The sequence below is a fragment of the Epinephelus fuscoguttatus genome, linkage group LG23 (genome assembly GCF_011397635.1).
Source record: "Epinephelus fuscoguttatus linkage group LG23, E.fuscoguttatus.final_Chr_v1".
NCBI classification, from domain to species: domain Eukaryota; kingdom Metazoa; phylum Chordata; class Actinopteri; order Perciformes; family Serranidae; genus Epinephelus; species Epinephelus fuscoguttatus.
This window is the reverse complement of record NC_064774.1, coordinates 29,734,117-29,746,820: the sequence shown is the minus strand read 5'-3', so window position 1 is coordinate 29,746,820 and position 12,704 is coordinate 29,734,117. Positions and strand designations below refer to the sequence as shown.

Genomic DNA, 12,704 nt, shown 5'->3' with positions numbered 1-12,704 from the left:
GATGAATGATTAGTTGTTTAGATTGGTTGATTGCCATTGTAAGCCGTTGTAAAATTTAATATATTTAAATGTTGGATTGTTGGTTAATCAAATTAAGACACTTGAAGCTGTCACCTATGGCTTTGAGAACTTTGGCACTGACTGCTGACTTCGGTTGAAGCCAGGAAAGGTTTGGGCCAGCTGAAAAGGGGCAAGCGGCAACCAGAGTAGTAGTTGAGCCTTTAGAGTTCAAACACAGCCAGTAGTACCTGAAAATTTGGTTTGGATTCCTAAGTGTTTCTTTGTAACATTAAATGTTCATGACTACATGAACAACAATGAAATTTCAAGTATTATTCATTAAGAATTCAACACTCAAAAACCCATCAGTGACAGTGACATTGAAATCAATGACAAGAGCGCAGAGAGAAAAAAACCCCTGAAATTTCTCTTTTCTAAATGACAAGAAATTGTTGTTAACTTGGCAGTTTGTGTTGAACCCCATCATTCACAGTGAGATATGTTTTCAAGGCCAGTAAGTCACAATGTTCTCAATTTCAAAATTGCCACCAAGACACATGTTGAAAGAATTGAAATGAACTAACCAGATCTTAAAATATTAAATTCTTCTGTATTAAATATAAAGATACATTTATCCAATACTGATACCAGTTTCAGAAATGCTTCTGATATTGCCTGAAATGCTGGTTCAGGTATTGATCAGTACACAAGTCAATAAACCAATAAACCTTAAAGTAGTTTCACACCTAGATATTTGCCATTAGCAAAATGTCAAAGTAGATGATAAAAAAAAGTTCTATGCCGTTCATTCTCTGTATGTTTTTGTTCATGTTTCACATAGGGCTTAACGTGAGCCCTGCCATACAACAATGATAGCAATCATTTTTAAAGATATTCTTTTGGGCTCTTTTGCCTTTAATGGACAGGACAGGTAAGTGTGAAGGGGGGAGAGAGAGAGAGAGAGAGGGGATGACATGCAGCAAAGGGCCACAGGCTGGATTCAAACCCGGGCCACTGTGGCAACAGCCTTGTACATGGGGCGCCTGCTCTACCCACTAAGTCACCGACACCCCAATGATAGCAATCATTTCACATCCATACAGGGTTTGTAGTATACAGCTGTTAATTTTATTTTTAACGCAAAGATATCAGATTGTAACTTTGTATCAGTGAATGTGTAAGTTCAGGCCCCTGAATCATTTGCTGAAAGGAAAAAATGGTATCAGAACATCTATTGCTTGTAGTTACGGACTATAGTTAGTAGTCTCTTAATTAAAGCTACTCTTACCTTTCTTGCATTTCACACAGCACTTAGAAAAAATTTGAACATCCACAACTCGTGCCTCCCTCCAAAGTCTCATCCCCCTCCTCCGGCAACTCCACCTCCCTCCAAAGGCCTACCCCCCACTCCATTATGTCCCCATTACATCTATGATAGACAGAGGTGTTGGCAAGGTAACGTTAGATACACAAAAGAGGAGAGCGAGTGTAACGTTACAACCAAGACAGTCAAACGCAACCCCGGAGTTTTAAAACTCAACCGGAGTCAGTGATGACTGATTAGTTTTAGAATAAGGTTGCAGTGCTAACATTAGATAGTAATGTTGACGTTGCTAGTAAGTGGAAACGCACAAGGAAGATATTGTTAATGTTTCAGAGGCTACGCTACAGTAGGCTAATGCTAGCCATTAGCAACTGGATGCTGTGTTGTTATATAACGTTATAGCCTATGTTACATCAGAGGCAAACTAAGAATACCTGTCCAGCAGAAACTCTGCGACCATCTCGTCCCTTTTTAGCTCAGGATGAAGCTGCATCAGTCTTCGCCATCGCTCGAAAGCAGAGCCAATGTTGACCTGAGTTTTGGCTCTTGTAGCAGCGAGTTCTCTCTTAGTGTTAGCTTTTTCTGCAATATTCTTTCTTTTGCCAACTGATTTCCCTGTTGGAGCGGCTGAAGGTGGAAGCGGTGGTCTGCATTTGTCTGCCATTGTTACAGAAGGTTTATATCCACAAGCAGGACAGGACGCTCGGACCGAATGCAATGATTGGTCAGAGTTTTCTTAGAACTGTTGGAGAATGGTACAATTATGAGTTTTTATCTCTGGTGGAATTCACTTACATTTTATTGTGTCATCAGCTTATTAATAGCATTTTAACCTAAACAAAGAAAATCCAGAAAATTTCCAGAAAGGTAAGTGTTGCTTTAAATAAATAGTGGGGACGTACATGGATCTCGATTGATATATCAATTCAACAATCAACGATTCAGTATTAACGATGTAAAGTGAAAACCACACCTACTTCCTAAACAGTCAAACAATGCTGGCAGCCTAGCACTATGCAGATAATTGTAAGCAGCCAAGAAAAAGAAAATGATCCTAAGTGATATTGTCTTGATTGCAGACCCCTGAACTGAACTAATTGAAATTTTATTGTTGCAGACTTTGTGATTGAAGCAAATATCGTATAGTTGTCCAAAGAATTTATGTTGTATCGGGATGAAACTTGTGATTTACCATTTACCAATAAATACAGTCTAGTGCTGCATGATTTGGTAAAAATGTGCAATTGCGATTATGGTGGACAGTATCGCGATTTGCGATTGCGATTACAATATAATTACAATAAAATTTAATAAATAAATGGTATCATGAATCTTTTTGCTTGATTCAGTGTTTCCCCTACATTATATTAGGGGGGCACTGACCTGACATAGTTATTGTTATGGACAGACAGTGTGTCAATGACCATCAACAGACTGAGCACAGTCAAACACGCTGCTCACACAGCAGTGCAGCACGGCACTGTACACACAGCGGAGCAAGCCTGTGTTGCGTTCAGGTGTTGTCACTAGGAGTGTAACGGTACACAAAAATCTCGGTTCAGTACGTACCTCGGTACACAAGTCACAGTTTGTTTGTTTTTCAGTACAGTAATGAAAAAAATAGACAACTATTAAATATCTTTTACTTATTGGTAACCTTATTAAAACATACCACCACAGCAGTTAACTCTTTTTACACAATTTTTGAATGAAACAAATATATATAAAATCCTCCTTTTTCAGATTGTTTGAATGAAAATAGAAATATAAAAGTGAAAAATAAAATCCTGCTGTTTTTTCAACACATTTTTTGAATGAAAAATATAAATATATATTTCTGCTTTAACAGTTTTACTCAATTAAATAAAAAGTATAGTGCAGCTGGTCAGCTTTAAAGCCTGCTCAGATTCAGTTTTACTAGGAACTTACTTAGCTTTCCCACTTTGTTAAAGTGCAGTAAACAAAACATGCTTATATCTAAAGTGCAGCTTAAACAATTTCACTCAACTCCAATGGCGTTGGTTATTTCTTTAGCGCGATGGTCAGAGAAATGCGCTTTCTTTTTAAACGACGACGATATCGTAGTTTGCACCAGATTGCTTTTTCTAGTCGTGCCGGTTAACGTTCAAACTCGGGTGATGTCGCTTTAGATGCGTTAGCATGTTAGACGTGTTTCCAAGTACATACCCGACCGCTGTTCTGCAGTGTCGGCACACTGCTTTTGTCTTGTCAACTTGTTTATTTCCATCTTCGTATTTAACCCTGAAACCAAAGTGTTCCCAAACGGAGGACTTAAGGTTTGTGGGTGGGTCTTCAGGTTCGTCACGCTCACTTGTCATGTTGTCAAAATGCGAGAATGCGCTGCACAAAGTGAAAGCGGAGATTTACGGGACTCAGTCCGTCACTCAATTATGTCTGTCGGGAAACTAGATATTTTAAATGGTTCAGCTTGCAAGAACGGACTTAAAATAAAACAAAATAAAATAAAATAATATCCTGCGCCCAATAATTCGGTACAGGGTCGTGCCGAACCGAAAGTCACATACAGAACGGTTTGACACAAATACATGTACCGTTACGGCCCTAGTTGTCACGTAAATGACAAATTCCAGCACGCCATAGCACAGCACAGCAGCATGTCAAGTGTTATGGAGTCCATGATTTCCCTGTGACACTTACAAATGTTTGCTTAACTGTGCTTGGATGTTGTTTTATGAGGCTCTGGCGGCTTTCAGTTGTCTCATTGTCTTTAACGTTACACGGCTCGGCTTTCTCTCGCATGCACTCTTCCTACTTTTCCCTGTGCTGTGCTGTCTCAAGCGTTGATATAGATTGGTCGTGTTGCCGCGGGACGTGGCGACTGTAACTTTTGAACTTTTACACAGCACGTCTTTCAGGTACGGCGACGTTGGACAAAAAGACGTGCTGTGTTAAAGTTTCAAAGTTAAAGTCGCCACGTCCCATCTCAAGTGCTGATATAGATTGGTCGTGTTGCTGCGGGATGTGGCGACTTTAACTTTTAAACTTTTACACAGCACGTCTTTCAGGAACGGCGACGTTGGACAGAAAGACGTGCCAGTCTAGGTACATGATTCTTGGAGGGGTGAGGCATGTGCTGTGTTAAAGTTTAAAAGTTAAAGTCGCCACGTCCCGTCTCAAGTGCTGATATAGATTGGTCGTGTTGCCGCGGGACGTGGCGACTTTAACTTTTACACTTAAACAGCACGTCTTTCTGTTCAACGTCGCCGTACCTGAATCCAAAGTATCGCCATGTAACAGATGTTTTTTTCGCCACCAACTCAGCCTGTTCATGGTCGAGCTCATGCTCTTCTTCAGCGTCTGTGTTGGTCACTGCTGCACGTTGGCTGCACACACCAGGATAGCTTGTGGGCGTGATGTCAACAAACTCCACACACTACAGGAGAGGCAGTCACGTTCACAGGCACACACGTTAACATTTATTTAGCCTACATTAAATCGCAAATCGCAGCCTTTTATGCGGTTATGTAATCGCACAGCCTGACATCGCGATTGCGATTGCGATTAGATTAATCATGCAGCACTAATACAGCCATAGTTCTCCTCCAGTTAGCATGTAGTGACCATTCAAATACTTAAAAACTAAGGCATTTGAACTTTGAGCTATTTTGGTTGCTGGCTGGTGAAAATGTTTGTTGTGGGGTCTTTTCACAATATTTGTGGTTAAAGGCTTTGCGACTTATACGACATGAGTTTTTACTTTCCAGCATTTCACAGCGAATCATTGTTGCTATGTTATTTGCTTTGTTTATCTTAATTCATTAATCCAGTTAATTTGGGAGTTCCTCAGGGAGCAAATTAGGGGCCGCTATTATTGTTATTCTTGGTTCAGTGCTGAATTATTTTTGAGGTATGCATGTTGTGAAGCTCCATCTGCTTCTGATTCCCTTTTCACCGTGTATCCTCGCGCATCTCCTTTATCTTCAGAATATTAATGTGCTGCACTGTCAGAAGCCATTGTTATGATTGGTAAGGAAATCTTTTTGCATGACTGGGTTCTTTTGTATTATCAGGCATATTGTACCTCTGCAAATCACACCAAATCTGACATGATAGGGGGAGAGTGCATGTCTGCGTATACGAGAGAGAGGCGAAATGTGAGAGATAGGGACCGAGGGGTCATGCGAGGAGGCGGGAGGTGAGGTGCAGAGGCATATGGCAGTTGTTAAAAAAAGTGAGAGAGATGGGAACCTTCAGAAAAGCGCTGGAGGGGCTCAGACGGAGAAGTGTGAGGGAACGAGAGAGGGGAAGTGATAAAAAAAAAACTGGAGAGGACAAGTGAGAAGGAGAGATGTAAATGGTAGGAGGTGAAGAAAAGGGAGTGAGGGGGAAAAAGTGAGAGAATAAGAGACGGGTGAACAGGGGAATGAGGAAGAGAAGGAGAGAGAAAGTGCTGGAGGGCTGATATTTAATGTGATAAATGAGTTGTGACAGTCCGCCTCTAACCCCCTTCCAACCAGCGAGGAGGAGGAACACAGAAATAGAAAGCATTATGGGTAAAAGGACATATACAGCATTATATATGTATATAGAAAGAAGGAGGCGCGTACATACTGTAGAGGAGAAGAGGTAGAGGGAAATCAGTGCAGGCAAAAGGACATTCATAGACAGCATTATAGATGTACAAAGTGAAGGAGGCGAGTGGGGATGCATACATATGGAGGGAAAAGCAGAGAGTGAAGCAAAGCAATTTGGGTAAAGGACACACAACATTATAGAGAGAGAATAGATGGAGAGAGGTAATGGCAGAGGAGGAGGGTGGAGGGGGGTGTACTATGCAGCACTGGGTTAATGATGTACTGTACGAGATTCTTCGAAATAACAAGTGGGAGAGGGGAGAAAAATGAAAGCGAGAGACAGAATGGAACGGAAAATTTAAAGTGAGATGCAAATCCTCCACGGTGATTGCCTCTCCTCTATTGTACGGGTGTCATGTCTTCAAGGGACAGCTAATTACAACTTGTCATCATACAGCGTGGAACAATAGCAGAGGGTTTTTTCTCGATTTTCCCTCATATTAGACAGTCAGTCGGTGGGCCGGCGCGGCGCTGGTCTATCTGCTGTGGTAGTGGACTACAGACTAGAGGGAGAGAGTCTAGTAGACAATGACAGCCACTGTAGTTTTGGTTGTGGAGTGGAAGCCTGGGAGATGACTCATAGGGAGGAATGAAGACGGGGAGAAACAGAGAGGGAGGGCCAGAGAGTTTTGAAGAAATAAAAGTCAGGAGCCAGGAGAAAAGGGGGTGTGAGAAACCCTATGGCTGAAGTTGCCTGTTTGATGTGCAGCTCTTCTCTCCTGAGTCAGCGTTAACTACCTCTTCGTCTTCTTTCTTTTCTCTTTCTTCTTCTCTACCTCTGTTCTGATTTCCCCTTCTTTGACACCTCCGTTTTTCCATGCCGCTCTTTGCTCGGCGGCGCTCAGTTAATGGCCGCAAGCCAACGTGTGATCAAAGATGGCATTCGATGTCTGCTGGGGGAATGCAGTTTCCAATCAATTAACCATAAAACCACAGATACAGTAATATGCGATATATGTGGTTAGCCTGCTTGCAGTGTGTGCAAAATGAGAAAGTCCCTAACTTATCCTGCCTCGTCTCCCACTTCCTATCTCCACCAGTCTCTCCAGTGTGGACGGCAAGGTTCTCTCAGGAGCCGGCAGACCAGTCGGTGGTGCGGGGCCAGAGGGTGATCCTGTCCTGTGTTGTCTTCAACTACTCAGGCATTGTTCAGTGGACCAAAGATGGCCTGGCTCTGGGCATCGGAGAGGACCTCCGGGGTGAGACATCATACGGCCTCCTCAGGCCTCCTTCACTCTGTTCAGCATGTGACTAAGATGGCTTTTTCAGAGCTGATGCTGATACTTTTGGATTGGAGCTGCTGACGGGCAAAATGTTATGCTGCATGTTTAAAGCTGTAGAAATGTTGCGAATGTCTTGAGTTCTTTCTGGGACTCCTTAAACTACAATTGCGAAGATTGGTCACTATTTCGTTTAGTTTGTTACTCCAGATTTCAGAGTGCAGAGGGAGAACATGTGTCTTTAATGCTTAAAGCATATTATGCCTATATTGACATCTGCAACATTTGCAGAGCAGAGGGTCAGAGCCGACACTCTGTGGAGGTCACAAAGGTCACATACATTTTTTTTTAACTTCGCATTACATTTAATATTTCCACTTTAAAGGAGATCTTGGAAATGTTGTGAAGTTTGTGCCCACCCCCAACAAAAACTACAATGCACAAGCATCACTGTTATTGCATCCATGCCAACAATACTGTAGATATTGCTTAGACCAATATTTTCCATCCAGGAGCACTTGTGTCCCACGTTGTACTTCTGCATTTACCAGGAGCTATGTGGATTAGGTACAGAGTAACTGATCTAACATGAAACCAGACTAAGAATCTTCAGCCGTGCTTTTAGCTAAATGCTAAAACCAGCTGTGTATTTATTTTTACAATCACCACTAAACTATCAGCTACAATAGGCTGACTACACAGGACACTTTCCTTTTCCTAGCATTTGCCCTATAGCGCAGGTAGACTCAACTTGCTTTGCCTGGGGGCCACTTTTGCAAAATGACAGGAGGCCAGTTAACGGCTAATAAACAACCATTTATAACATTCAATGGATAAAATGAATTAACATTAAAAGTAAAGCATATATGAGGCCAATTCATTTGTGCATTTTTTTCATAAAATGTCCTGTTAGTCAAACCTATCGACATTTGCTGTCCTCAGAAAAGGAGAAATCTGAGTGAGTAGCCCTGCACAGGTCAGGCGTATTCAGGGACGTTTCTAGGACTTGGGGACATTTAGGGCTCAGCCTAGACTTCTGTAGGGGAGTCTGGGAGGTCCTCCCCAAGCACTATTTTTTTTAATGCTTTTTATGCATTGTGTCTCCTTATGTACAACATTCAAAGTGAAAAAGAAATCTTCAGTTTGTTTTCATTCTAAGTTAGAAAATAGTTGGCAGGCCACATGGCACTCTATGGGGCGGCCCTAAGTTGAGTATCGCTGTCCTAGCATTATAGTGATAGTGTTGCCAGGCTTTACATTTGCACTGGCTAATATTTGATTTATGACAATATTTTATGATTATTTTTTGAGATTCTAGCAACATTTACATATACGTCCAGTTCCGAATGCATACAAAACCACTTTTTTTAATACTTTTTCAACTACCTCAACAAAATGCAAAAACAACTGGAGTTATAACTTTACAAACACGATACAAAACCCATCAACAACAAAAAGACACTTCCTCTCACACTTTTCCAGAGGGAGTTTTTTTAGTACATCACACCAATGGTCCAGTGCAGGGATGTCCTTAGAAATTCAGAATTTGAGAATAGTCTTTCTTGCTGTATATGATATAGTATTCTGATCAGTTTAGTGTTGTGGTTGTACCTTGAACTGTTCACTTTGGCTGCCAGAATACATTGAAAAGTGGATAGATTCAAATCATATCTTATCAAGGTTACCACCTTGTCTTCCACTTCCTCCCAAACTTTCGGTATCACTGCACATTTCCAAAACATATGCATACCTGCCTGTCACAGTTGCGTTTCAAACATTAAGGGAGAGCTTAGACAAAGCCTGCCCCTCAGTCTTGGTGAATAATGAAGCCTGTGTAATGTTAAAAATTTTGTCTCTCTATCAAAAGTATCTTTATACCAGCAAATAAGTTTGCTAGCAGTACTTAGACTGAGCCATCTATGTGTTACAGATGTGGAATTTTTCCAAATGTACAGCTTTGTCACAGCATTTTGAATAATAGACGCTTCACCAGACCAGTATGACATTGCGTGTATGTAACTGTGACAGCTAATGTATGCTGACCAAATATTTTTGCTGCTGAATGTTGTAGTTGCAGCTCGATTGAGCCAGCAGAGCAGTTTTGGCCAAGAGGCTACTGTTAGACTACCACTGCAGCTACCCCGTCACACCATGTTGTGACAAACTGTGCACTTATTTATTTATTTATTAATGGTAACTCTGGCTGCACATCTCGTCCAGTGTTTGATGGGTAACTGGAAGCTCCTTCGGGCACATTTTAAGAGTGACACCCTTCAACTTGGCTAAGCAGCATCACATCATCACCTCTGTCACATCAGCAGTGGGTGACACTGACCAGCTAATATCTGTTATATGAGCTATTTTTATTAGAAAGGCAGATTCATCAGCTAATACATAGCTTTCATTTTATCATACAGCTTTCTGCCTTTACTCTTCACTCCAGTTTGTCTTTGCATTTGTGTCCCGAGTGATGAAACTTCCAGTTTGATTTATTAAATCTCCCTTTAGTCTGTCTGTCAACAAACAGTTTAGGACACTGCTTGTCTGACTTTGACAAAACTTGGGGGAACGATGCATCTCATCTTTGTGTTGCAGCATTTTCAGAATTGCACTGATTAGCCCAAAGGGGGCTGCACAATTACTGGTCAAAACAAGTGGGCATATTTTTAACTGATTGGTCCAGAGGGAGACTGCATCATGTGTGACATGCTGCTGTCTTGTTTTTTGTGGATGTTACTGTTGTTTTCCCCAGACTTTGTGCTTTAATATTCTGGGTTTTTATATTTTCCTCCCCTTTCTTTCCCTTTCTTCTATTCTCCCTCCTCAAGCACTGTACTCTATGATTTTGGATTTATTTTTTAATTCTATGGCCTTTGTAATCATTTGTACCTCCCCTCCCCTCCCCTCCCCTCCACTCTCCTCTCCTCTCCTCTCCTCTCCTCTCCTCTCCTCTCCTCTCCTCTCCTCTCATGCTATTCCTCTGCGACCTCCTCATCTAAGCTCCCTCGTTCCTTTCTCTCCCTCTTGTTCTCCTCCTTTGAGCTGCCTCTGTTGTACTGAGCCCTCTCTCCTGTTCTTCATTTAACTTCTCTACCTTGTCTCTCTCCTCAGCCTCATCTTGCTTGACACACTCTCCGTTCATGCTCTCCTCTTCCTGTCAACTCTCCTGTCCCTTCTTTCTCTCCTCCTCTCGTCCATCCCTTCTCTATTCTTCCTGTCCCTCCTCCCTTTCTCCCTCCTTTCTTTGAATCATATTGTTACTGTAATGGTCCAGTGCTTCAAGCCAAAGCTTTTAAATAAAAATGTGAATGAACACTGGCTGCTTCATGCACACGTACACATACACACCAGGGTGTATGTGTGTTTGTGTATGAGGCTCTGTCCCTCTCCTCTGCCCCCCCCCCCCCCCATTCTCTGGGCTTTTCATACGCTTTCTCGCTCACATCATTTCACATGCAAATGCACGTATATACAAGGCACACACATGCACACATGCATGCAGAATCAAGGACACACAAGGTTAGGCAGGCAGCAAAGCTCGGTTCAGAGGCCGCACATGGAAAGAGAATTTCACATGCGATCTACGTCTGGGCAGCAAACATGAATTCTGCACCACAGACTGGAGTCGATTTGAGTCCTCTAAAACGTTGCTGTCATAATGCATTCATCTTTTCCCCCTGCTGGTGAGAGAGAGCATGGATGCCACCTAATGGTGAGAATGTACAGCAGTGACACAGCTGGGTCTGTGTGGCGGATGGGGGAAGGGAAAAGGGAGGATTGGAGAGGCATGTGTGATTGTGTGTGCATCGTGCAATTGTGTGAAAGTCTATGTTTGTACATTTGCATATCTATCACATCATGTGGCCATGCAGTTCTCTGGTGTTGTTTAGACTGACAACGAAAAAGTTGGAGATTTGCTTCATGTATGACACAGACCTGATGTTTTCTTATCAGTATGAACGGACACATGCTGCGTGGTGTCGCATTTTTTCAAATTCTAATACAGACCACATGGGTATGTGGGGATCCTGAAGCATGACAAATTTGCAGTTTGTTTTTAAGAGCTAAAGTATTAAAGATATAGTGACATGAATTCACCTTCAGACAGCACAGATGACACACAGGAACAACGGGAAAAAATAAAATATCCTGATGAGAATTTTAAGGTTTTTGTAAAGAACTGTGAGACTATAACTTTGTGCTCAACACAAGTAGAAGACTGAATATGTCTCATTTTTGTCACTCTTTTTGAAATCCTTGCAGAGTTATTATAGTTTATATTTGTATTTTTTTATTTTATTTATTTATTTATTTATTTTTGTTAATCTTTGTAATTTGTGGGGCCCCCAAAGTCCCGAAAGATGATATGGGATCTAATTATTATCCTGTACGCACAAGTTAATTATTTTGTGGGAAGTTATCTTGTGCACATAAGATATCTTGTGGTGTTGAGTAGTTTTCAAATCAGTTTAGTTTAGTTAGTGTCCAGGGTGAGTTAGTTTTTATTGTTTAAAAATGTTCAGTTTTAATTTAGTTTTTATTAGTTTCAGTATGAGTTTTAGTTTTTCATTATAATTATGGGGGGTATTTTTCAGGGGAGAGATTTATTTTATTTATTTTTGAGTCTATAATATATATTACATCACAAATAAACATTTTGTGAGGCAATTCACTGCCAGGCATTCACATCCCGGTCTCAGTAAACATACATTAAAACTCCAATTAAAGGCCTAGCTCCTTTTACTAGCATTTTTGACAAATAAAGGCTTGTTTCAATTACAAGCCTGGTCTGGTTGCCAAGCAGTTCATTCAGATGTATAAAAGCGGGTTGTTGGCTACTTCAAATTGTATGTCCATACCTCGTTTCCTTTAGTCCGTAAGGGTCCACCAATCAAATCAATCAAAAGGGTTTTTTTCATAAAGATGGATCCAAGTTGTAAGTATTGTTTAAACAGGATAAAGTACTGTTGTGTTGGTATGCCAGGGGCCATAAAACCAGTGTCATAAGTCACTTTTTCTCTCTGATACATATAATTTATTTATATATATATATATGTATGTATATGTATATATGATATGATATACATATATACATATATATATATATATATATATTCATTCATTCATTCATCTTCTAACCGCTTCATCCTCTTGAGGGTCGCGGGGGGGCTGGAGCCTATCCCAGCTGACATCGGGCGAGAGGCATGGTACACCCTGGACAGGTCGCCAGACTATCACAGGGCTGACACATAGAGACAAACAACCATTCACACTCACATTCACACCTACGGACAATTTAGAGTTGCCAATTAACCTAGTCCCCAATCTGCATGTCTTTGGACTGTGGGAGGAAGCCGGAGTGCCCGGAGAGAACCCACGCTGACACGGGGAGAACATGCAAACTCCGCACAGAAGGGCTCCCACGCCCGGGATCGAACCACCACACCACCGTGCCGCCCATATATATATATATATATATATATATATATATATCATAATTAATATATTATCTGAAGCCTAATTTTTAAACACGTAATATTTCTA

The 12,704-nt window shown here is 41.3% G+C and overlaps 1 protein-coding gene across 3 annotated transcripts in view; it reads left to right on the top strand.

Moving 5' to 3' along the window:
- Positions 1–12,704, top strand: part of kirrel1a (kirre like nephrin family adhesion molecule 1a) — a 47,861-nt gene that overhangs the window by 15,631 nt on the left and 19,526 nt on the right. For all 3 annotated transcript variants that reach the window (XM_049568063.1, XM_049568064.1, XM_049568062.1), the window contains exon 2: positions 6,981–7,139. In XM_049568063.1, coding sequence (XP_049424020.1) covers positions 6,981–7,139 — 159 coding nt within the window. The remainder of the gene's footprint in view (positions 1–6,980; positions 7,140–12,704) is intronic.